Source organism: Salvelinus sp. IW2-2015, linkage group LG15 (assembly GCF_002910315.2).
Source record: "Salvelinus sp. IW2-2015 linkage group LG15, ASM291031v2, whole genome shotgun sequence".
Lineage (NCBI taxonomy): Eukaryota > Metazoa > Chordata > Actinopteri > Salmoniformes > Salmonidae > Salvelinus > Salvelinus sp. IW2-2015.
The window spans coordinates 43,836,487-43,861,072 of NC_036855.1; the positions used below are offsets into that span (position 1 = coordinate 43,836,487).

Sequence of the window (24,586 nt, forward strand, 5' to 3'; positions counted from 1 at the left end):
TTTAAGGACATTACATCAAAGTTGGATCAGCCTATAGTGTGGTTTTCCACTTTAATTTTGAGTGTGACTCCAAATCCAGACTTCCATGGGTTGATAAATTTGATTTCCATTGATAATTTTTGTGTGATTTTGTTGTCAGCATATTCAACTATGTAAAGAAAAAAGTATTTAATAAGAATATTTCATTCATTCAGATCTAGGATGTGTTATTTTAGTGTTCCCTTTATTTTTTTGAGCAGTGTATATACACTACATGACCAAAAGTATGTGGATAACTGCTCCTCGAACATCTCATTACAAAATCATGGGCGTTAATATGGAGTTGGTCCCCCCTTTGCTGCTATAACAGTCTCCACTCTTCTGGGAAGGCTTTCCACTAGATGTTGGAAAATTGCTGCCGTGAGTTGCATTCTGGCCAAAGAGAATGCCAAAAGTGTGCAAAGATGTCATCAAGGCAAAGGGTAAGAAAAAACAAACAATTTAATACATTTCGAATTCAGCCTGTTACACAACAAAATGTGGAAGAAGTMAAGGGGTATGAATACTTTTTGAATGTACTATGAACAAAGTGTACCATGACAATGGAAATTCTATATTCTGAATCAGTGGAGGATGGAGACAATTCCAGGCAGGTTTTTATWWAAWWWWWWWAAAWTGTATTTGGGATTTCAATCTTCAATTGCTCTCCCCTAATTCAGAATTTATGATTTTCATAGCTTGGCTCAATTGGCGAGAGAAAACCGAATATCTAATATAAAACTACTTTTCCCTGGGTCTGTGGGCGTTGCTATCAAATCATTGGTCATTATTACTGTATATACCGATATCCTCCTGTTTCCTTCTCTCACTGTTCTTGGGAATTGCTGGATGCTTTAAAACGTCATCATATTTTTCCTAAATCTCGGCTACAATCCATGTTTGCTGAATGACATTCTGTTTTTTGTTGTAAAGCACTGGGCTGTGCATTYTCAGCGATCTTCGGGAGAAATATTGTCCAACAGTTGTTGAACGACCCCAATCAAACCATTGGAATGTATTTGGAAGTTTCATATCGGAAATGAAAGGATACACTTTGAAGTGGACTGTATAATGATTTTTTAGACCTATAGTGGATTATATTTTTCTGCTAAAGTGCTATAACGAAAAGTGCTATAAAGAAACCATAGAAGACCAGCAGTCAGTCAAAATGCCATGGGAAATAATACTTTGCGGAATTATGCTTTTGCTGAACATGAGAATTTGTGAAAGCTTCCCGAACAAGTTTGATGAGGACATTGACAAACGTATAGACCCATTAGATTACGTTATCGATCCATTAGATTATGATCGGCTTGAGGATCAGTTTGATAGAAATGTAACTGCTTGTGGTGAGTGCTCACCTGAATTGTGTCCCGTGGCACAAGAATGCAGGGCTGGGCTCATTTTGGACAGTTGTGGTTGCTGCCAAGAGTGTGGAAATCTAGAGGGGCAGACGTGTGATATTGGCGACATTAATGTATTTTACGGTCTCTGTGGGACGGATCTTCAATGCAAAATTGACGATTTGGATGTTGGAGATGGAGAAGTYGCGGAGCCGCAGTGCGTCTGTCAATCGCAAGATGCGCTTTGTGGTTCCGATGACAGAACATACATGAACATTTGTCAGTTTAAAGAAGCGTACTTCTCAAATTCAGCACTCAAGATAAAGCGCAGAGGTCCTTGCAAAACAGGTAMATCGCTTATTATGACGCTATGGCTTTGATTTGCGCCTAATGCTGTCTCAGTCAGTGTACATTTACTCATCTACAGTTATTGCTCATAAACCGTGATTAAATTGGAAGACAGTAGACAAAAGATGACTTGGGGAAACTAACATCATGGCCAAAACAGAAACAAAGCCTATTCAATCAATCTGTCATCGAAATAATCATTAACGTGACAATACACACTTTATTGTTCCATGTAACACTTTGCCACGTGGGAAAAAACCCCGACACAGACCTTGAATCAGTCAGAAAGAGTGCATGGAATATGGATTAGGGCAAAGTGGTTTCCTGTCACCAGTCTTAGATTTTTCTGACAGAGTAGCAATAGAACTCATTGAGACTGATCCAGAGGAATCTTTACTACACCCCCAGGTTTGAGGATTTTGGGGCTGGCCTGTACTTTCCACACAGGCATTGGGAAATATGTATTGTTTTAACCAGTTCCAGGAGTCAAGCTTGCTGCTCAGGAGCTGTGTGGGAGAGGAAATGGCTCGTAAACACCCCAACTCTACCTCTTCTTTTTTCAGTGCCGATCATCAAGGTCCCACCCCAGAACCTGCTGAATGTTACGGGTAGTAGCATGGTGTTCCTCTGTGAGGTCTTTGCCTTTCCAATGGCAATGATTGAATGGAAGAAGGATGGCAGAGACATTATTCTTCCAGGAGATGACCCACACATATCTGTCCAGGTGAACCTTGTTTAGAGGCTTCAATCAATGCTTCGAAAACCATCCTCTGCTGTTTCCTTAGTATATTCTTTAATGTTTCCATCAGCATACTTACTTCTTGGATGATGCAGAAATATTGGGTGGATTAGGCATAGGTCCTTGGTATTTCATTTTATACATTGCGTCATAGAATTATGTACATTCATTAATTCAGTCCTAAACAGTAGGCTATGCTTAAACATGTCCTTTGTCTGTGCTGTGCTGGACAGTCTCGGGGTGGTCCCCTGAAGTATGAGCTCTCTAGCTGGCTGCAGATCGAGAAAGCTGGCCTGGCCGATGCTGGCACCTACCGCTGTGTCGCTCGGAACGAGCTCGGCAGTATCTCTGCAATGGCTGTGTTAGGAGTTCTAGGTCCAGGTGATGACAGTTCTAGCGACAGTTCTAGAGCTTTATTTCATTTTTCTTCAGCTGTCACACAAATCTCTCAAAATGACAGACGTGAGATTGACTCCTTTGGTTACGATACTACTGTACGCTAATAACCCCATCTAATACTTTTTCAGAAGAGATGTCCGTCTACTTGACGGAGAACATGACGGAAATGTTGGAGTATGGCCAGTCGGAGAGAGAGTATGATGAGGATTACTACTAGTGATGTCCTCCGTTCTAAGGAATCAGCCCTCACTAACGGAGGTGCTGATGGCATCCTGAAAGTCTTCACAATTGTTGTAGTGTTGCACATGCAGATTTTGTACAAACTGTTCAACTTAACCCCATGTTTYCATCTCTACATCTGTAGTCAAGATGATGAAAGTGGAGATGTGGATGTGATATATAACAAAAGCATAGGTGAATATGTGTGGAAGTTGATTATGGAAGTGTCTGATCATTCCTGAAGTCTATATTGTACACTATATAGTACTGAAAGCATAAGGAATGAATGTCTCTTTGTTCAAAAGCTGTTCAAACCCATTTTCCTTGTGACTATAAGTCTACATTCCAAACCATATAAATGGTGTCTTGCAGGAAAGTTGTCCTTTTACTGTCTGGTAAAAGGTTTTGCCATCCCCTCAGGATGAACCTGGCATGTGTGCATCCAATATGTGCAACTGGATGTACTCTATGTGGAATGTCTAGGTGCATTGTTGTGTCTCAGACCTGGAATGTACTTTTAGCTGGTTTATAGRTTTCCATCTATCGCTGTAATGCTTGGGCAGATGTGTCAGTAAGCCAAGCCCAGCTCTGGTCGTGGTGTAGAGAAGCCCACAGATGGTTTTAATGTTTTGTGCAGCTCAGACATGAAGAGAAACACCATCTCCTTTGTTCTTGTGTCAACAAGGTTCTATTTCCTTTTATAAGAGATTATGGACTACCTTGTACTTGATCTAAATATAGCCATTCCTACTACATCTACGCAAAGGAAGCAACATCGGACTAAGAATATTATGAATATATTATGAATATGAATAAACAAATTATATTACAAAGATTTGTTATATTATGCTACTTCTGAATATTACAATATATCAAATCATCTCAAAGGGGAGATATGTTTTCCCAAATTATTTATGCTTTCATCTGGATWAAAAAAATCTGTAATGACAAATTAAATGTAAAATGTGTACATTTTGAAGCGACGATGGCTTACTGTTACTGGAGTGCATGTTGCATTCCCAGAAGAAAGAAATATGCAATAAATGAAAAACAGTAATCACAAACAGTCTCTGCGTGTATTTGCATGCCAAAGTCCCTTCAGCAACACTGACTGTTAAAGTAATTACAGTCATACTGGTGTAAATCAAAGCCATGGTCTGGACCCCTACTCTTGAAATAACCAGACAATATCCCTGTTTGTTTGCTTCCATTTTCTTTTGCTGTGTTATTTCAAGCAGAGCCAGTCATTGGAGGAAAACCCCAGTCAAGGAGTAACTCCCCAACTCTTGGAATCCATTCATTTTTAACTGTATGGAAAACTTTTAGATATCAAGAGGATTGTTTGAGGCTCAGATGGGCATGGGGCTTTCAGTTCCCTCGAGATCGTCTAATATCCTGTCCACTGAAAATACATTACTGGCAAAGGAGGAAAGCAAAAAAGTTTGAGGGAAGCAGTTCAGGTCTGCTTGAAACATAGCTACTTGGCTTGATTAACAGTCACAGACAGCACCAGGGTGGAAAACATAATAAACATTCAGGGCCTGTTTTATTTCAGAGCTATGTTTTAGTGATGCAAACAAAGTAGGGAAATTGACATTCCTTGAAAGGTTGCAGGAATTAGGAGACAAAGCAAGAAAATATACAGTGCCTTGCAAAAGTATTCATCCCCCTTGGCGTTTTTCCTATTTTGTTGCATTACAACCTGTAATTTAAATAGATTTTTATTTGGATTTTATGTAATGGACATACAGTCGTGGCCAAAAGTTTTGAGAATGACACAAATATTAATTTTCACAAAGTCTCCTGCCTCAGTTTGTATGATGGCAATTTGCATATACTCCAGAATGTTATGAAGAGTGATCAGATTAATTGCAATTAATTGTAAAGTCCCTCTTTGAACTGAATCCCCCCAAAAACATTTCCACTGCATTTCAGCCCTGCCACAAAAGGACCAGCTGACATCATGTCAGTGATTCTCTCGTTAACACAGGTGTGAGTGTTGACGAGGACAAGGCTGGAGATCACTCTGTCATGCTGATTGAGTTCGAATAACAGACTGGAAGCTTCAAAAGGAGGGTGGTGCTTGGAATCATTGTTCTTCCTCTGTCAACCATGGTTACCTGCAAGGAAACACGTGCCGTCATCATTGCTTTGCACAAAAAGGGCTTCACAGGCAAGGATATTGCTGCCAGTAAGATTGCACCTAAATCAACCATTTATCGGATCACCAAGAACTTCAAGGAGAGCGGTTCAATTGTTGTGAAGAAGGCTTCAGGGCGCCCAAGAAAGTCCAGCAAGCGCCAGGACCGTCTCCTAAAGTTGATTCAGCTGCGGGAGCTTGCTCAGGAATGGCAGCAGGCAGGTGTGAGTGCATCTGCACGCACAGTGAGGCGAAGAATTTTGGAGGATGGCCTGGTGTCAAGGAGAGCAGCAAAGAAGACACTTCTCTCCAGGACAAACATCAGGGACAGACTGATATTCTGCAAAAGGTACAGGGATTGGACTGCTGAGGACTGGGTTAAAGTCATTTTCTCTGATGAATCCCCTTTCCGATTGTTTGAGGGCATCCAGAAAAAAGCTTGTCCGGAGAAGACAAGGTGAGCGTTACCATCAGTCCTGTGTCATGCCAACAGTAAAGCATCCTGAGACCATTCATGTGTGGGGTTGCTTCTCAGCCAAGGGAGTGGGCTCACTCACAATTTTGCCTAAGAACACAGCCATGAATAAAGAATGGTACCAACACATCCTCCGAGAGCAACTTCTCCCAACCATCCAGGAACAGTTTGGTGACGTACAATGCCTTTTCCAGCATGATAGAGCACCTTRCCATAAGGTAAAAGTGATAACTAAGTGGCTCGGGGAACAAAACATCAATATTTTGGGTCCATGGCCAGGAAACTCCCCAGACCTTAATCCCATTGAGAACTTGTGGTCAATCCTCATGGAGGCAGGTGGACAAACAAAACCCCACAAATTCTGACAAACTCCAAGCATTGATTATGCAAGAATAGGCTGCCATCAGTCAGGATGTGGCCAAGCAGTTAATTGACAGCATGAAAAAGAAGGGGCAAATATTGACTTTTTGCATGAACTTCATGTAATTGTCAATAAAAGCCTTTGACACTTATGAAATGCTTGTAATTATACTTCAGTATTCAATAGTAACATCTGAATATCTAAAGACACTGAACCAGCAAACTTTGTGGAAATTAATATTTGTGTCATTCTCAAAACATTTGGCCACGACTGTACACAAAATAGTCCAAATTGGTGAAGTGAAATGAAAAAAAATTACTTGTTTCAGAAAATTMAAAAAAATAACTAACTGAATAGTCGTGCGTGCATGTGTATTCACCCCTTTGCTATGAAGCCCCTAAATAAGATCTGGTGCAACCAATTACCTTCAGAAGTCACATAATTAATTAAATAAAGTCCACCTGTGTGCAATCTAAATGTCACATGATCCGTCACATGATCTCAGTATATATACACCTGTTCTGAAAGGCCCCAGAGTCTGCAACACCACTAAGCAAGGGGCTCCACCAATCAAGCGGCACCATGAAGACCAAGCAGCTCTCCAAACAGGTCAGGGATAAAGTTGTGGACAAGTACAGATCAGGGTTGGGTTATAAAAAAATATCAGAAACTTTGAACATCCCACGGAGCACCATTAAATCCATTATTACATTTTTTTTTTTTTAAATATGGCACCACAACAAACCTGCCATGAGAGAGCTGCCCCCCAAAACTCACAGCCCAGGCAAGGAGGGCATTAATCAGAGAGGCAACAAAGAGACCAAAGATAACCCTGAAGGAGCTGCAAAGCGGAGATTGGAGTATCTGTCCATAGGACCACTTTAAGCCATACACTCCACAGAGCTGGGCTTTACGGAGAGTGGCCAGAAAAAAGCCATTGCTTAAAGAAAAAATAAGCAAACACGCTTGGTGTTCGCCAAAAGGCATGTGGGAGACTCCCCAAACATATGGAAGAAGGTTATTGTAGGTGTATCAGCTGGAGGCCAGATGATACTAAAATGTAGCTTTTTGGCAATCAAGGAAAGCGCTATGTGTGGCGCAAACCCAACACCTCCCATCACCCCGAGAACACCCTCCCCACAATGAAGCATGGTGGTGGTGGCAGCATCATGCTGTGGGGATGTTTTTCATCTGCAGGGACTGGGAAACTGGTCAGAATTGAAGGAATGATAAATACAGAGAAATTCTTGAGGGAAACCTGTTTCAGTCTTCAAGAGATTTGAGACTGGGACGGAGGTTCACCTTCCAGCAGAACAATGACCCTAAGCATACTGCTAAAGCAACACTCGAGTGGTTTAAGGGGAAACATTTAAATGTCTTGAAATGGCCTATTCAAAGCCTAGACCTCAATCCAGACTTAAAGATTGCTGTGCACCAGCGGAACCCATCCAACTTGAAGGAGCTGGAGCAGTTTTGCCTTGAAGAATGCGCAAAAATTCCACAGGCTATATGTGCCAAGCTTATAGAGACATACCCCAAGAGACTTGCAGCTGTAATTGCTGCAAAAGGTGGCTCTACAAAGTATTGACTTTGGGGGGGTGAATAGTTATGCACTCTCAATTTTTCMGTTTTTTTGTCTTATTTCTTGTTTATTTCACAATGAAAAATATTTTGCATCTTCAAAGTGGTAGGCATGTTGTTTGAATCAAATGATACACACCCCCCAAAAAATCAATTTTATTCCAGGTTGTAAGGCAACAAAATAGGAAAAATGCCAAGGGGGTGAATACTTTCGCAAGCCACTGTACAATATACAGGATAATACAGGATTCCCCTGGGGCACATTGTACTTCTACCACATGAAAAGCATCAGGAAATACTTCCAGAGTACTTCCAGAGATTCAAATAATGCAAATGTATTCCAGAACTTTTTACCCCAGYYAATTATTTTTTTGAAATTGATGCTGAGCAGACAGATTCAGTATCAAAATCCATAGGACTTAAAGATCACATTTATTGATTTAAAGTTAAGTAACTTTTTTTTTTACAAAACATCCTGCTTCAAAGATTACAAAGTACTTACAAAGAAAACTTGGAGTCAAGCTGTGTTGGTACCTCCTGCTGGCCAAAGACTGTACAACAGCATACAGTGTAAAACATATATATAAGTTATTGTAGGTGTATTCAATTTCTACCTTCACAGTATAAATTGGGTATACGATAAACCACGATTAAAATAAAATAGTTTGGGCATAGTGGTTTTATGAAGCATCAGGGAACAGTAGTCAACAAACCTTGAGACATCCTCTGAATTCAGTTTTACAATGGGCGCACACAGTATCCCAGACCTTTTCATGATGACATCTTTGGTGTGGGCACCCTCTGTTTTCACATTAGTTAATTTTCACCCTCACGTTATCATACGGAGAATTTTCCTCCTCTTCATGTTGGGGTGTATCTGGCAGAAAAGCTCTCTTAGGTGGCTTGGGGACAGCGTAGTCGTCAACGTGAGGGTTGTATGGATACTCGTGGCCATTGGGGTCAGCTATGGTGCCCATGATTTTCCATGCATGACCTCTGACCTCCTCGGGGTCATCGTAAACAGAGGTGGGGCAGTTGGGCTCCAAAGCTATAGCTGCGGCACAGCCCTCCGGCTCATCATAGATGTGCTCTGCCTTCGTGTAGCTGACTTTATTGCCCTTAGACCTGCTTAGGGCTGATCGGATGGCCGACTCATCAATGCTGTCGTAGAGGGGATCTGGAGCATCGTCCTTCTGGCAGCCTGACCTCTCACAGCCTTGCGGCTCCACCCCCAGGGGGAGGTGGACATTAAGCAGCATGTCCGCCATCAGGTTCTTGGCAATGGTGTCAAAGGGGAGAGAGTAGTCTGAGTCCTCGGAGGAGTGGTTGGGTCCAGCGCTGAGGCTGAGGGAGGGCTTATCCTCCTGCTGCCTCCTCTCCAGAGGCATGTTGATCTCAGAGTAGGTCTGACTCTCACTGTTCATCAGGGGGCAGCTGGAGATGTTCTTCACCTGGTTCTTGCAGGGAATGCCTCTGGTGTCCAGTGTCAGGCTCTTGACCCCGGTGAGGAGTTTATCCATGGGGGCCTCCAATTTGGCCTGGGGGAGGTGTGGGGGAGAGGATCTGTCCCTCTGCAGGGCCTCATTGACGGTGCTGTAAACACCCGGCTCCTCTGCTGGCAGGAGCCTGGGCCCAGGGTCCATCTCCTGGCCTCCTGAGGCCTGTCGGAGGGGTAGGCCCGCACTCCTCTGGAGGTTGATGGCGGACTCCAGGGCCTGGAACAGCATGTTGCCCTGTTTGGTGTCAAACTCAAAGCTACCTTCGCCAGAGTCACATCTGCGACCCGCTTCAAAGGAAAATGTCACCTGTAAAGAAAAATGTGTGAGATTGCTTAAGACTTCACTATGAAGGAAAGTTTCTTACATATAATTAGCAGCTATTCACTCATAGGGAGAAACCTTGTTGTGCTTTATTTAAAGACTGTACTGTATTTGGGTTGCCTTTCTTTAACACTAAAATAACTGTCCCCAACTAGGGTTGCAAAAACCTGCCCAAAATTCCCAGGTTTTCCAGAAGTCCCAGTAAGAAGATTAGTGAAATCAGGAGGGAAAAAGCAGGATATCCAGGAATCCCCCAACAAGGATTTCTTGAAAACCTTGGAATACTGGGAAAGTTACCGGAATTTTACAACCCTATCCTCAACAGTTCCAATAGAGATTTGTTGAGATTTTAGATGCTGTTGTGATTACTGGGCTTTTGTAGTTGACAGTTTGATGAGGACGTCACCTTGTCCCGTCCGAACCTCCGGAGGAAGCGGTAGGGCCAGGTGAAAAGAACCTCTCCTGACTTGGGCTCTTTGAGGAGGAGGCTGTCGAAGTCTGTCCGTAGAACACAAGGGCCTCTCAGCTTGCAGCGCTCTGCTGCCTCCGTCCTCCTCACCACCACCCTGAAGTCCTTCAATGCTGGGAAAYAGACAGACAGGATGTAACAGACAGACAGTCTGGGAAACAGACAGACACTCTTCTCCAACTCAACGCAAACAGTATCACACTGACTCAAATTGCAGTGTCCTTATTACACATGGATTTTTACACCTAGTGATAAAAGTATGTAAACCCATATACAGTTTTTATAGTATTTCAAAAGTGATATTGCATTGTGTTTGGTTGTCAATGCAACCAAATATCAACATATGAAGGAGGTGTATMTTTTGCTTGAATAGTTCCATCTGTGCCACTGACGTAGTCTGGCTTTAATTCCAATGTGTCTACAAATTAATAATTGATATGTTCAGTGATGTAGTGGTAAAAAAAWWWWWWWTTWAATCACTGAACGCCAGTGCAGTAAAAAAAGTCACTCTTCCTATACTTTAAATGTATTTTTCTGCAAATTCTGTTAACTTGGCAAAAAAARMWACGGGGGTAAACTGCGCTTWCTTGCATTTTCCCTCCACTACACTACTGGATTTGTTGGATCACGTCTCCATCTCAAACAAAAATCTAAGAGAAAGAATAGGACTAAATCAAATCAAGCTTTAAATGCACTTTTAAATTAAGTTTTTCTTTAACTTACATTCTTGGTTGATGGAGATGTGAATCCAACATACAAATGATTCGTTTATACAAACTGTCCTTCAAATGTTGATATTTGGTTGCGTTGACATTATATACAAAGTTTGTCTATGTTGGAATTTGGTTACCATGATGACATGCAGTGTCTTCAGAAAGTATTCACACCCCTTGACCCGTTGAGATCTTGTATCACTGGCCTACACACAATACCCCATTATGTCAAAGTGGAATCACGTTTTAAGACATTTTTACAAATTAATAAAAAATTWAAAGCTGAAATGTCTTGAGACAGTAAGTATTAAACCTATTTGTTATGGCAAGCCTACATACATTCAGGAGTAAAAATGTGTTTAGCAAGTCAACATAATACATTCGACTCACACTGTGTGCGATAACAGTGCTTAACATGATTTTTGAAAGACWACCTCTTCTCACCTCACACATACAATTATCTGTAAGTTCCCTCAATTTGAGCAGTGAATTTCAAACACAGATTCAACCACAAAGACCAGGGAGGTTTTCCAATGCCTTGCAAAGAAAGGTACCTATTGGTAGATGGGTAAAAAAAAAAAAATCTGACATTGAATATTCCTTTGAGCATGGTGAAGTTATTAATTATACTTTGGAGGGTGTATCAATACACCCAGTCACTACAAATATACAGGCGTCCTTCCTAACTCAGTTGCCAGACAGGAAGTAAACCGCTCAGGGATTTCACCATGAGGCCAATGGTGACTTGCAAACAGTTAGAGAGTTTAATGGTTGTGATAGGAGAAAACTGAGAATGGATCAACAACATTGTAGTTACTCCACAATACTAACCTAAATGACAGAGTGAAAAGAAGGATTTATTTTATTTATTTATTTTKTATTTATCCGTTATTTTACCAGGTAAGTTGACTGAGAACACGTTCTCATTTGCAGCAACGACCTGGGGAATAGTTACAGGGGAGAGGAGGGGGATGAATGAGCCAATTGTAAACTGGGGATTATTAGGTGACCGTGATGGTTGAGGGCCAGATTGGGAATTTAGCCAGGATGCCTGAACAAAGTTTTTATATTGTTTTTAAAAACATGCATCCTGTTTGCAATAAGACAATAAAGTCAAACTGCAAAAAAATGTGGCGAAGAAATTAGCTTTATGTTCTGAATACAAAGTGTTATGTTTGGGGCAAATCCAACACAACACATCACTGAGTACCACTCTTCATATTTCCAAGCATGGTGGACTAGGGATTTTTTGTGGGGATAAAAGAAAACGGAATTGAGCTAAGCAGGAAAACCTGGTTCAGTCTACATTCCAACAGACACTGGGAGACAATTTCCCCTTTCAGCAGGACAGTAACCTAAAACACAAGGCCAAATATACACTGGAGTTGCTTACCAAGATGACATTAAATGTTCCTGAGTAGCGTAGTTACAGTTTTGACTTAAATCGGCTTGAAAATCTATGGCAAGACTTGAAAATGGCTGTCTAGCAATGATCAACAACCAACTTGACAGAACTTGAAGAATTTTTWAAATAATAATGTGCAAATATTGTACAATCCAGGTGTGCAAAGCTCTTAGAGGCTTACCCAGAAAGACTCATCAGCAGTAATCGCTGCCAATGGTGATTCTAACATGTATTTTATTGACTCAGGGGTGTGAATACTTCTGTAAATTACATTTCTGTATTTCATTTTTTATAGGTTTGCAATTGGAAATRTTCTAAAAACATGTTTTCACATTGTCATTATGGCGTATTGTGTGTAGATGGATGACAAGAAAAAATMTATTTAATAAATTTTGAATTCAGACTCTAACACAATAAAATGTGAAATAAGTCAAGGGATATTAATACTTTCTGAAGGCACTGTAATCCTGTTGTTGAAATTTCACCGTCAAAACAAAAATTTAYGTTGATGAATTTTTTTCAAATACAATGTATTTTCCATGTAGATTCAACGTCACAATATGTTGACAAATTACATTGAAACAACATTGATTCAACCAGTTTGTGCCGAGTGGGCAGATCCAAAAACTGGGTCTACATTGAAGGTTGTAGCAGGACAACAACCCCAAACACACATAAAAAAGCAGCCAGAAATGTTTAAGAAGTGCTGGACTGTTCTGGAGTGGCCAGCGAAGAGTCCAGATCTGAATCACATCTAAAAGCTATAACGAGATCTGAAAACAGCAGTTGGAGGGCATCCCTCATATTTTGAAGAATTAGAGCAGTTTGTTGTTAAGAAGTGGGGCAAATTGTCAGTATAACGGTGCAGCAAGCTCATTGATGACTACAAGAAGTGTTTGTCTGCAGTTATCTTGGTCAAAGGCTACACAACCAAGTACTAGCCAATAATTTTGTCATGCCATTTGTCTTTATTTTCTCAATCAAATGTAAACTTAAGTTTCCAGAAATGTAATTGGTTCTTCAATGTTGAAAATCTTATAACAAGTTTTATTTAATAAAAATAAATGTTTAAGAAGCAATAGTTAATTATTTTAGAAAAGTGCAAGTGTGACAATATATTTGTCCACAACTGTACAGTACAGAATTAAACAACACCAGACTCTGTCATGTCCTAGCATATTGTACTGCAGGCTAACTGATTTCCCAAAAAATTCCAGTTGTAAAGTGATCATTCCAGTGCTGGACCCCCCCCCCCNAGCTATGGGGGAGAGCACTGCACTTTGTCAGTTGCTCTGTGGGAGGGAGATCAAATCCCAGTCACAGCCAGAGGCATATTACTCCTGTTTTCCATTCACTTGGATAACAGTCTTTAAGTGAGAGAAAAGTGGAATACATTCTCATTACCAATCCTAGACCTACACAGAGCCATGTATTTAGAATCTAACTTTGGCCTGAATGCCAAGCGTCACATCTGTAGGAAACCTGGCACCATCCCTATAGTGAAGCATGGTGGTGGCAGCATCATGCTTTGTCATTATGGGGTATTGTGAGAAGAAAAAAACAAATGAATACATTTTAGAATAAGGCTGTAACCTCACAAAATGTGGAAAATTCAAGGGGTCTGAATACTTTCTGAAGGTACTGTACCTACGTACGTACATTTTCCAAATCCCTTTAGAGAGAGCTAATATAATGGGAGTTTGAATATACTGTAGATCAGACTCACAATGTGTTAGCATGGTTTCAAAGAAAATACTTTCCACTCACGGATGAAATGGATGAAAACCGACACTTGTGAAAACCTGTCACATCCATCACTATCCCTTCCCTTTAGGGTACCTTCAAACCAAAATGCATGAAACACCCCAGCTAGCACAGTGGATCAGGGCCGATTCCGGCTGAGAGTAGGGGCACTCGGCTGAGAGTCAGACGTCATGTTGTAGCGGTATTAATTAGAGAAAGGTAAAGAAGATTTTGTTCGGGCGCCAGGCAGGTATTAACCCTGCCGAAAGGAAAATAGTAGAACAGCGAGAGTACCACTACCAGACCCACACACATCARCAGAAGAGACTGCCTAGAGTGTAGCCTGTTGACCAGATAGCCAGCGGATAGAAAAAAGAATACACACCCTATAGATCCCACATCACATCACAGTCCTTCCACAATTCTTGGTAACCCCACCAAGCATACCTCATATAACAATAATGGCAGAGCAAATAAACAGTAACTTCATACAATAAAGAATGAACCCAGTCATCACACAGAGGATTTGCAAGAGTTTGTATTCTCTTCCAGGGAAGGAGTGCAGAGGGTATGAATGTGTGGTGTTCATATACACACTAGTCCAGCTCCAATGAAATGTACGGTCTGACTGTCCGAATGGAGTGTTGGGTTGTAGTTGAACGCTTCGCAACAATGTTGCTACTAATCCCTTTGATCCATAACCGTCGCGGTCCCACATGAGAACAACCACGTCGTCGAGCGATCACACCGAGGATTGTTCCAAACACTGTACAACCACATACGCTGAAGATAAACAAACAAACTCTGCAGCATAACACACACAACCAAAACTGTCACCCCAATCAATAGCTCCTCCCCAAAAAGCTGAACGAGCTCTTTTATTTCCTTCTTCCTACTGCTCATGCTCTCTTAAAGTGGCAGCGCACGGTGAAGGCTCCGTGCAGGATTTCGCCACACTGTGGCCCGAGTCTGGGCCCGAGTATTACTTATTACTCATGTGGCCTGAGTATTACTTATGGTCAGGATGCGAGGACTGAGCTCGGGCCGATTCCGGTGTGAGTTATCTGGCCCAAATGTATTACTTGGGGCTCGGGCTGATTGCAGTGARAGTTATCTGGCCCAAATGTATAACTTGGGGCTCGGGACGATTGGGGCTACTCTCTGGCAGATGATTACACATGCTTTATATAATTAACATTTTGTTATTATTTTTCCATATTTTGTCATTGTTTCTGTGTCCCATCGCACTGTAGCGACTCCTGTGGCGGGCMAGGCGCATGCACACTGACACGTTCACCAAGTGTATGGTATTTCCTTCAACACAAAATGTTTTTTTGTGGATGGGTATAACTTGTATGTATAAAATGACTAATAGTAATATTTAAAATTACTAAATCGGGTAATTTTGTATACATTTATTTAAATTTGCACCGGGTCGCTTCTGGGGGGATTCTGGTAAGATGCCAGCAAAGTCGGCTGAATTCCGGTAGACGGAAACGGCCCGATGTACTTGGGCCGATTCTGGGCAGTCATTCATTTTGATTACGGGCCGAGTCCGACACCCAATTCCGGGCCGATTCAATCAGTTCCGGCCCCCCGGAAGAGRGCCGCTTCTGGGCCGATTCCTCATTGCTAGCTGGGACATGTCAAACGCAGAGGTTTAGAAGGGTGGGGAGAGATAATTAGCAAGAAACGGTGTTCTACATTTTTAATTGGTTGTGATGGACATATCTTGGCAACTTTTCTGATTGACAGCACACCACAACCCTAGGCCCTCCCCCAACGCACTGCTCCCATTGAAAACCATTGGGTTGCTGCATTTTTTTACAGATCCGTTTGTCTCGTTTGAAAGCACCCTTGACTGAGCTGGATCTTCACTGTAGCGTCTTTGAGCAGCACCTGAGAGAGAGACTCTGTAACAGAGCTGAGCAGAGCAGCATGTTTGTAAAATGTGTCTTAGGAAGCCACAGATATATTGCTGCACTGAGTAGAGGATGTTTCGTTGAGAAGATGCACTGGCTTGTAACCTCTCAGCACTTCCTCAATCAACAAAAAGAGAGAAGGGCCTTTTGACTTCCTGTTGCATCCAAGCCCTATATGACAGAAATACCCTGTTCTTAAAATAAACTCGCTGACTTCTCTATACAGTAGCTCAGCTCCACCTCTTTGCCACTGGTGGATGAGCCTAAACCACTAAACCAGTTTCTCACCAGAATTTGTTCCGTTCTACATTGCCTTYAGGTCATGTGATACTTTGCAGTCTGTCTGTAGGTCTATTTGGAGGCACATTGAACTAAGCGTGGCCCTGTAAAATGTTTTGGKTTTTGGGTTCACTTCTTCCCAGGTGCTTGGTTCAGAATGTTGAGGTTGAGGAGTTGCTTCCTCTACCTGGTGCACCACATGCGTTTGCTGTTTGTTTATGAGAGGCATGGGATTGCATGACTGAAAATGGCACATGAAATWAAAAAAACTGACAATTCAAGATGGATGACTACACAGTCACTGCAGACATTTCAACTCAAGGTGCCACGACTACTACATATACTGTGTAATGCTGATAGAAAAAAATATTTTTGAAGCCCAAGCACTACTTTCACATTATACAACTATGCTTGCTTTGGCTCATACAGTATCTGGCTACGATCAGCTCAGTGGAGATATGCCTATTCATATCACACACAGAGATCCTGTTACATTTTTGTAATCCTACAGTAAATACCATAAACAATCTGAATCAGAGTGTGTGTTTTACCCTCAGAACGATACACTGGCTGCAGGCCTGTCAGCTGAAAGTTGCATGCTGAAGTTGTTAAGCTTGTGATCTCAAACGCAGGCTCTGGTTTACCTCACGTGCATCTACTAATAATTGACTGCACGTAGGTTACAGCCAATCAGAAATAGACATACTGGTATACTTAACCCAAATCACTGCCACAATGCTGTAGCTATTACGATGTTGCTGCTAAGGACACATCTTGTTCTAGTTTTTATCAATAAGGAACTAATGACAGTTGTAGACAAGAATATCCAAGATCCATGATGAGAAAAACATAGCTAAAAATCGGACACAGATTAAGTCTTTGATTAAAAAGCATGCTCAATGTAGAATCTCCATTGAAATAGCTTTTTAGTCCAGGACTTATCTATGTCYGAGAAATCAGCCCTAAATGTTGTTGGTTGAAAGGATGTGATATTTAACAGATCAAATGTATATGTCAAATGTAATGTATTTGCCTCATTGCACTTTTAAGACATGGAAAGAACAGAAAACAGTAGAGAACAGGATGTAACTGACTTCTGACTGATAAGTAAGTGGTCAATGTGCAAACATGCGGACACTGGTGGTGCAATGCTCGTCAACCACAAGACAGGAAAATATGTCACAATTTTCCACTATGTATAACAGTAAAAATAAGACAGAGATGTACCCAATGTGTCTGTGTGGAAGAGGCCACAGAAAATATATTACAAAATGCAGTTTGGTTTTATATTATATATTGACATTTATATTTTATTTTATTTTATATACTGTATAGTCAAGTTTTTTGAACATTTGCCTCAAATGGAAAATATAAAGAAGCACTTCCTCTATTCAAATTMATCTCAAATTATTCTCATTTAAAGTCCTGTTACTGTAATGCTCCTATGTATACACCCCAATATGACTTACTTATTTAAAGCCCTAGGTTCCTCAACTTGAGCTCTGTATACACTCCAGTATACACTCCAGTAACTGATCAGAGTGGTGATGAGTTGAGTCATGTCAGGCACCTTTATCCTCTCATTACAAGACATTAGATGAATGTCAAAGAACAGTGTCCCATGACCTGAAAGAGCTCAGGGCTGTATTAAATACAGTGGGCCACAGCAAGTGCTACGTATGTAGACATACAGTATAAGTGACACTTTTCTCTGCAGTTATCTTAGAATGTCCTGTGTGTGTGTGCGTGTGCGTGTGCGTGTATGTGCTTGCATGCATGCACGGGTGTATGTGTCTTGCTATATACAATTATTTTGTTTTCCTTCATGGGGTAAATAGCAAGACTTACCACTGTCTCTTCTGCTGTACAGAGAGTTGTCCTCCATCCCCATTTCTGCAGCATCTGCCTTTGATCGATGCACACTGTTACGTTTCATCCCTCCTTTCTCACCCCAGTTCATCTGCATTGGTCAAATATACCATCATAAACATACTGTGAATGTCAACATTTCCACATATTGGAAGAAGAAAACAGACTGCAGGGCCTTGGAATGTTTGTATTGTTGGTTGTGCTTGTGCGTAATAATAACAGTGTTCACTTGTGTACTTAGCAGTGTTCAGTTGTGTACTTAGCAGTGTTCACTTGTGTACTAAGCACTAGATCTGTACCAGCTGTTTCACCAGTGTTAGTTGGATGATGGATAATGCGGGCTAGCTACTGCTCTGGCACTGTTTTTTTCCTCCTGAATTGTATTTTGCTAATACTAAGCATATAAGGGAGAGACTGTTAACTAAGTTCAAAACACAAGCTGAGTGAGCCATTACTCTTCAGCAGTCAGCTAAAAACAGTTAAAATTAGTGTGTTTCTTTGGTAAACCCTGCTACGGTTTTTCATCACAACCCTTAGAACCCTCAACCCTCAAAAGCCAGTGTGTGACAGAGTATTTTTTTTATAGCATGACAGTTTTGAGTTCCTGAGTTATCTGCTTGCTTTTCAAAAATATTTTGAACTGTAATGTCATATCTGTTGTCATAAGTGTAATGTCATATATTGCTGTATGCATGTTTACAGTATATCAGTTATGATTTAGGTCCCCAGCCCTATGTTAAACTGTACATGAACTGGACATGCAGCATCATATAAAGTGTGATCCCTCTACTTTTAAGCAGAATCAAACCTGACAGAACAAGGGATCTGACTGAACGTACAGGGAATGCAATTTCGCACAGTTTCTGTGTCCAGTCGTCCAGCTCGACCATCTCCGCAGCAAACACAAAAAGTTTGTCTGCAGTCTCCACATGGAACTGGCCACAGTCTTTCGGGGAGCCCTCCATGTCCACCTCTGACACCCGGATACAGTCGCTTAGCTTGATCACCTTCTTGCTCTCCTGCTGCTTACGGTGGTTTTTGTCTGATTTCTCCAGGGTGCTCGCACCATCTTTGCATTCAAAGAACTCCAAGCGTGAGATGGAGCAGGTACTCTCCCTGTACAGGATCGACCAGACCTTTTTCCATTTCTGTAGGGGAGTAGAGAAAGCATGGGGTCAGACAGAAACAGAGGCACAGAAGGCCAATATTCATATTTTAAKGGATGTCTCTGTGTGTTTCATGAGGCTACTGTAAACCCTATTACTAGTTTCACTTCCTATAGCCTGGAATAGGCTTGACAGTGTCCAACTGGTCAGCAGGTGAAAAGAGGAAGATAAAGTGAATCTATCATTCTGAATCCATTGTCAACACTGCTCTTCATATGCCATTGCTCAATACTGTTGAGGGGAATAACTTGGATGCTTTGCTCTGTGAAGTCCCTTTAAAAAACTAAATATTTTGCAATACTACAAAAAAATGCGATTGATTCAGTCTACCACAGTGGAGATGGGTTTTGCAGACTGGCTGCTACTGCACCAGACTGGCTGCTATTGCACCATTAAAACAAAGCCCTCTATGGGGAATTTCGAGACTGGTCTGAGACCCGCAGTACTACTCCTGGAGCTAATACAAACACATCAGGAAAGTCTAGCCTGACAGGAAATTGACCTTAACTATAGGTTATTCCACCTGCTTTTAACTAAACAAAGACTCCTTAATCTACATAAGTCTCTGGTACAGAACTATGGAAATCTTTAGCTGTACCACATAAAAATTATTGGTTGCTGTTTGTCTTTATAACTGGATAAATACCGCTGGTGATGCCAACAGATGACTATCTCAAATCAAAACGTGTCATGAGGGGATTGAAAACTGTGAAAAAAGAAATATTTGTGTAAAACAGAGAAATAGTAATTGCATCTTTTTGTAGTAACTAACTCTGTCATGGAGAAATTAATGTCATTTTTGTAGGGGCTTTGGATAAATGCTGAAAATAAGGTCTGTGATAAAGACAGGCTTAGGTTATCTTATACGTTTTTTTCTGAGATCATTTTCATCAGCTAATGTACCTTTTTGTGAATTTTGAAGCATTTATTTCAATAAAAAAAGAACATAAAGCCTTCATAATTCATAAAGGTCATGTTAACTTGCTGATATTATCTCATAAAACAAAACGTATAAGATCTCCTCAGCCTGTGTTAACTTCAGACCTTATTTTCGGCGTTTATCACAAAACCCTATTGTTTCCCCATTCATTTTCACCATAGGGATGACTGAACGAACCAGAGGTAACTAATTTCCGAGTTCTAGGACTACAAGCTGGCAAAGTCTGGACAACACAGCAGGGTATTTAACACTCTCTCTTCAGTCATGTGTAGCAACAWCATTATACTGTCTTTCTTGATGAGCGTTAGCTATATTGTACAAAAAAATCAAGTTGATTCAAAGTATTATTATTAAGTAACTGGTTCCACAGCCATATTTTTATTTACTCAACTTTACTCAAGTGTTACCTGAACTAGAAAATAATTGTTGGCCAAAATTGCTGAAGTCGAGGATCGGTAGGACAGTCAGTTTTACGAGGGTATGTTTGGCAGCGTGAGTGAAGGAGGCTTTGTTTTGCAAAATAGGAAGCCGATTCTAGATTTCATTTTGGATTGGAGATGTTTAATATGAGTCTGGAAAGAGAGTTTACAGTCTAGCCAGACACCTAGGTATTTGTAGTTGTCCACATATTCTAAGTCAGAACCGTCCAGAGTAGTGATGCTAGTCGGGCGGGCGGGTGCGGGCAGCGATCGGTTGAAAAGCATGCATTTAGTTTTACTAGTGTTTAAGAGCAGTTGGAGGCCACGGAAGGAGTGTTGTATGGCATTGAAGCTCATTTGGATGTTAGTTAACACAGTGTCCAAAGAAGGGCCAGATGTTTACAGAATGGTGTCGTCTGCGTAGAGGTGGATCAGGGAGTCACCCGCAGCAAGAGCGACATCGTTGATAAAAACAGAGAAAAGAGTTGGCCCAAGAATTGAACCCTGTGGTACCCCCATAGAGACTTMCAGAGGTCCGGACAACAGGCMCTCCAATTTGACACACTGAACTCTGTCTGAGAAGTAGTTGGTGAACCAGGTGAGGCAGTCATTTGAGAAACCAAGGCTGTTGAGTCTGCCGATAAGAATACGGTGATTGACAGAGTCGAAAGCCTTGGCCAGGTCGATGAAGACGGCTGCACAGTATTGTCTTTTATAATTGGCAGTTATGATATCGTTTGGTACCTTGAGCGTGGCTGAGGTGCACCCGTGACCAGCTCGGAAACCGGATTGCACAGCTGGAGAAGGTATGGTGGGATTCGAAAGGGTCAGTGATCTGTTTGTTACCTTGGCTTTCGAAGACTTTAGAAAGGCAGGGCAGGATGGATATAGGTCTATAATGGTTTGGGGCTAGAGTGTCACTCCCTTCGAAGAGGGGAATGACCGTGGCAGCTTTCCAATCTTTAGGGATCTCGGACGATATGAAAGAGAGGTTGAACAGACTAGTAATAGGGGTTGCAACACAGGCGCCGGATAATTTTAGAAAGAGAGGGTCAAGATTGTCTAGCCTAGCTGATTTGTACAGGTCCAGGTTTTGCAGCTCTTTCAGAACATCTGCTATCTGGATTTGGGTGAAGGGGAAGCTGGGGAGGCTTGGGCAAGTAGCTGCRGGGGGTGCGGAGCTGTTGGCTGGGGTTGGGGTAGCCAGGAGGAAAGCATGGCCAGCCGTAGAGAAATGYTTATTGAAATTCTCGATTATCGTTGATTTATCRGTGGTGACAGTGTTTCCTAGCCTCAGTGCAGTGGGCAGCTGGGAGGAGGTGCTCTTTTTCTCCATGGACTTTACAGTGTCCCAAAACTTTTGGGAATTAGAGCTACAGGATGCAAATTTCTRTTTGAAAATCTAGCCTTTGCTTTCCTAACTGACTGCGTGTATTGGTTCCTGACTTCCCTGAAAAGTTACATATCGCGGGGAYTATTCGATGCTAGTGCTGTCCGCCACAGGATGTTTTTGTGCTGGTCGAGGGCAGTCAGGTCTGGAGTGAACCAAGGGAGTGTATGTAAACTTCTGACCCACTGGTAATGTGATGAAAGAAATAAAAGCTGAAATAAATCATTCTCTCTACTATTATTCTGACATTTCACATTCTTAAAATAAAGTGGTGATCGTAACTGACCAAAACAGGGAATTTTTACGAGGATTAAATGTCAGGAATTGTGAAAAACTGAGTTTAAATGTATTCGGCTAAGGTGTATGTAAACTTCCGACTTCAACTGTATCTGTTTGCTCAACTTGTCTCATATGTTCATTCAACTATAAATTATTATTTTGGCATCAAAACTAAAAAAGGCTGTGCAACTGGTTACACACACACAAACMGTGCTTTTAACTTTCACATTGTACACACTTTGACAGACATGATAACATTGTGCTTTCTCATTTATATAGTAATTATTTTATTCAACAACATTTTTTTTGTTCGGGTAACACTTGGACCAAAAAGTGAAGTAAACCAAAAAAAGGCTGTGGAACCATTTACTAAATAATAATTACTTGAAACAACTAGATTTTTTGTTTTACAGTGTAGATGATTTCACAACCTCAATCAATTAGCAGCTGTTTCTTACATGATAACAATACCACTAATTAGATTGATGGATGACTCATGCTCATGCCATCGAGATGGCAGAAGCCATTGAGTTTATGTGTGTGAGTAAGCAACACATATTAATATAGTATTCAGGCCACACAGAGACTCCGAGGAGAGTGCCACAAAGGAGCTGTGGCAGGTCTTACCTTGCCAAACCTATGTTGCTGTAAGTAGAGCATTCCTTTCTTCCTGATGTCCTCCTCCATGGTGTACCAGCTCTGTTGCCCCTACTCCTCTCCACTTTTATCTCTGTTCAACACGACGCCCTGCTTGTGGTATCTATCTACAAATGACGCAAACACCTCAAGTTCCCTGTCATGCTGACTTCCTGTATGCGCAGCTGCATCACAGAACACAGCAGTTCAGTACTAAAACACTGTGTGTGTGTGTGTGTGGTACATTTTTGTCATTTAGCAGACGCTCTTGTCCAGAGCGACTTAAAGGAGCAATTAGAGTTAACTGTCTTGCTCATGGTCACATCAACGATTTTTCACCTAGTCGGCTAAGGGTTTCGAAACAGCAACCTTCTATTACTGGCCCAACTCTTTTAACCACTAGGCTACCTGCCACCCTGTGTGTGTGTGTGTGTGTGTGTGTGTGGTGTGTGTTGTGTGTGTGTGTGTGTGTGGTGTGTGTGTTATGTGTGTGTGGTCTGTATGTGTGTGTGTGTGTGTGGTGTGTGTGTGTGTGTGTGTGTGTGTGTGTGTGTGTGTGTGTGTGTGTGTGTGTGTGTGTGTGTGTGTGTGTGTGTGTGTGTGGTGTGTGTGTGTGTGGTGTGTTGTGTGTGTGTGTGTGTGTGTGTGTAGCCTTTTGGTGTGTGAACCTCTTGTTTCTCAATCCCAAGAGACGCAATTGTTTTGAATGTTACATATTACATGGTTTGCATGTTCCATAAAAACAATATCAAGAGTACGATATATGTACAAGTGTCACCTTTCATAAGTAAAATATAATTGGTGTAGCAGGATGGCTCAAAAAATCGAATAATCTTATAGCCTTATTGGTATAGGCTACATTTAGTAAATTCTGTACAATTATTTTCATTTCACAACCCGTCTGACTTTGTGGTCAAATTATTGCATCCTTCCTGTGTACATTTTCCATCATCTAAGCAACATTTGAATAAATGCAAAATAGACTTGTTGGCCATATTTTGGTCATGTTAGCAAAAAACTGTAAGGGGTTTACAAACTTTTTCCTCTTCCAGCATTGGGGAACATCCTGCGCCTCACCCTGCGTGCGCGCCACATCTATTTTTATGGGAAAAAGCACTGTTCGTGACACAAACTGTTCACGCCCCTCTTGTTGGTGCAGTTTTAAAGCTTATTTTCTGCAATTCTACACATTTTGTCATGGTGTACAATTGTTATTTTTTTCATTTTAAAGCTAATTTTCTTGAAATTCTATACATTTTGCCATGTCTAATGTGTATTCATGTGACATTTGAGTGACACATTTCTGGGGAAAAGCAGCCAACAAGTGCTCAGGAAACTGCTTCAAGACAGTTGGAAAAGCATTCCAGGTGAACCTGATTGAGAGAATGCCAAGAGTGTGCAAAGCTGTCATCAAGGTAAAAGGTGGCTACTTTGAAGAATCTCAAATATAACATATATTTTGATTTGTTTAACACTTTTTTGGTTACTACATGATTCCATTCAAAGTTTTGATGTCTTCACTATTATTCTACAATGTAGAAAATAGTAAAAATAAAGAAAAACCCTTGAATGAGTAGGTGTGTCCAAACTTTTGACTGGTACTGTATATATTTAAGCAATARGGCATGAGGGGTGTGGTATATGGCCAATATACCATGGCTAAGGGCTGTTCCGAGGTGCCTTATTGCTATTATAAACTGGTTACCAACATAATTAGAGCATTATAAATAATTGTTTTGTCATACACGTGGTATACGGCCTGATATACCACGGCTGTCAGCCAATCAGCATTCAGGGCTCGAACCACCCAGTTTATAAATATATATATGCACATTTTTGGAACCACTGGCCTACTTCACCTGTATTGGTCAGGGAAAACATGCAGCATAGTGTTCTTTGTGATAGGCTACTGG

General features: G+C 41.3%; 2 protein-coding genes across 3 annotated transcripts; one reads left to right on the top strand and one right to left on the bottom strand.

The window, feature by feature from the left end:
* Window positions 1-833: 833 nt before the first annotated feature.
* kazald3 (Kazal-type serine peptidase inhibitor domain 3) lies at window positions 834-4,130 on the top strand. Of its 2 annotated transcripts, none has more exons than XM_024001060.2 (4): window positions 834-1,709; window positions 2,273-2,433; window positions 2,682-2,829; window positions 2,976-4,130. In XM_024001060.2, exons 1-4 carry the CDS (start codon window positions 1,187-1,189, stop codon window positions 3,062-3,064), a joined length of 921 nt encoding a protein of 306 aa, XP_023856828.1. In that variant the 5' UTR covers window positions 834-1,186; the 3' UTR covers window positions 3,065-4,130. The 2 variants fall into 2 exon arrangements, with proteins under 2 accessions (XP_023856828.1, XP_023856829.1); XM_024001061.2 differs by having other exon boundaries at window positions 2,979-4,130.
* A 3,635-nt stretch (window positions 4,131-7,765) lies between these two features.
* dok2 (docking protein 2) lies at window positions 7,766-22,808 on the bottom strand. Its single transcript, XM_024003152.2, has 5 exons — window positions 22,665-22,808; window positions 18,683-18,991; window positions 17,823-17,934; window positions 9,850-10,025; window positions 7,766-9,428 (listed from the first exon to the last, which is right to left on the bottom strand). Exons 1-5 carry the CDS (start codon window positions 22,722-22,724, stop codon window positions 8,436-8,438), a joined length of 1,650 nt encoding a protein of 549 aa, XP_023858920.1. The 5' UTR covers window positions 22,725-22,808; the 3' UTR covers window positions 7,766-8,435.
* Window positions 22,809-24,586: the final 1,778 nt, after the last annotated feature.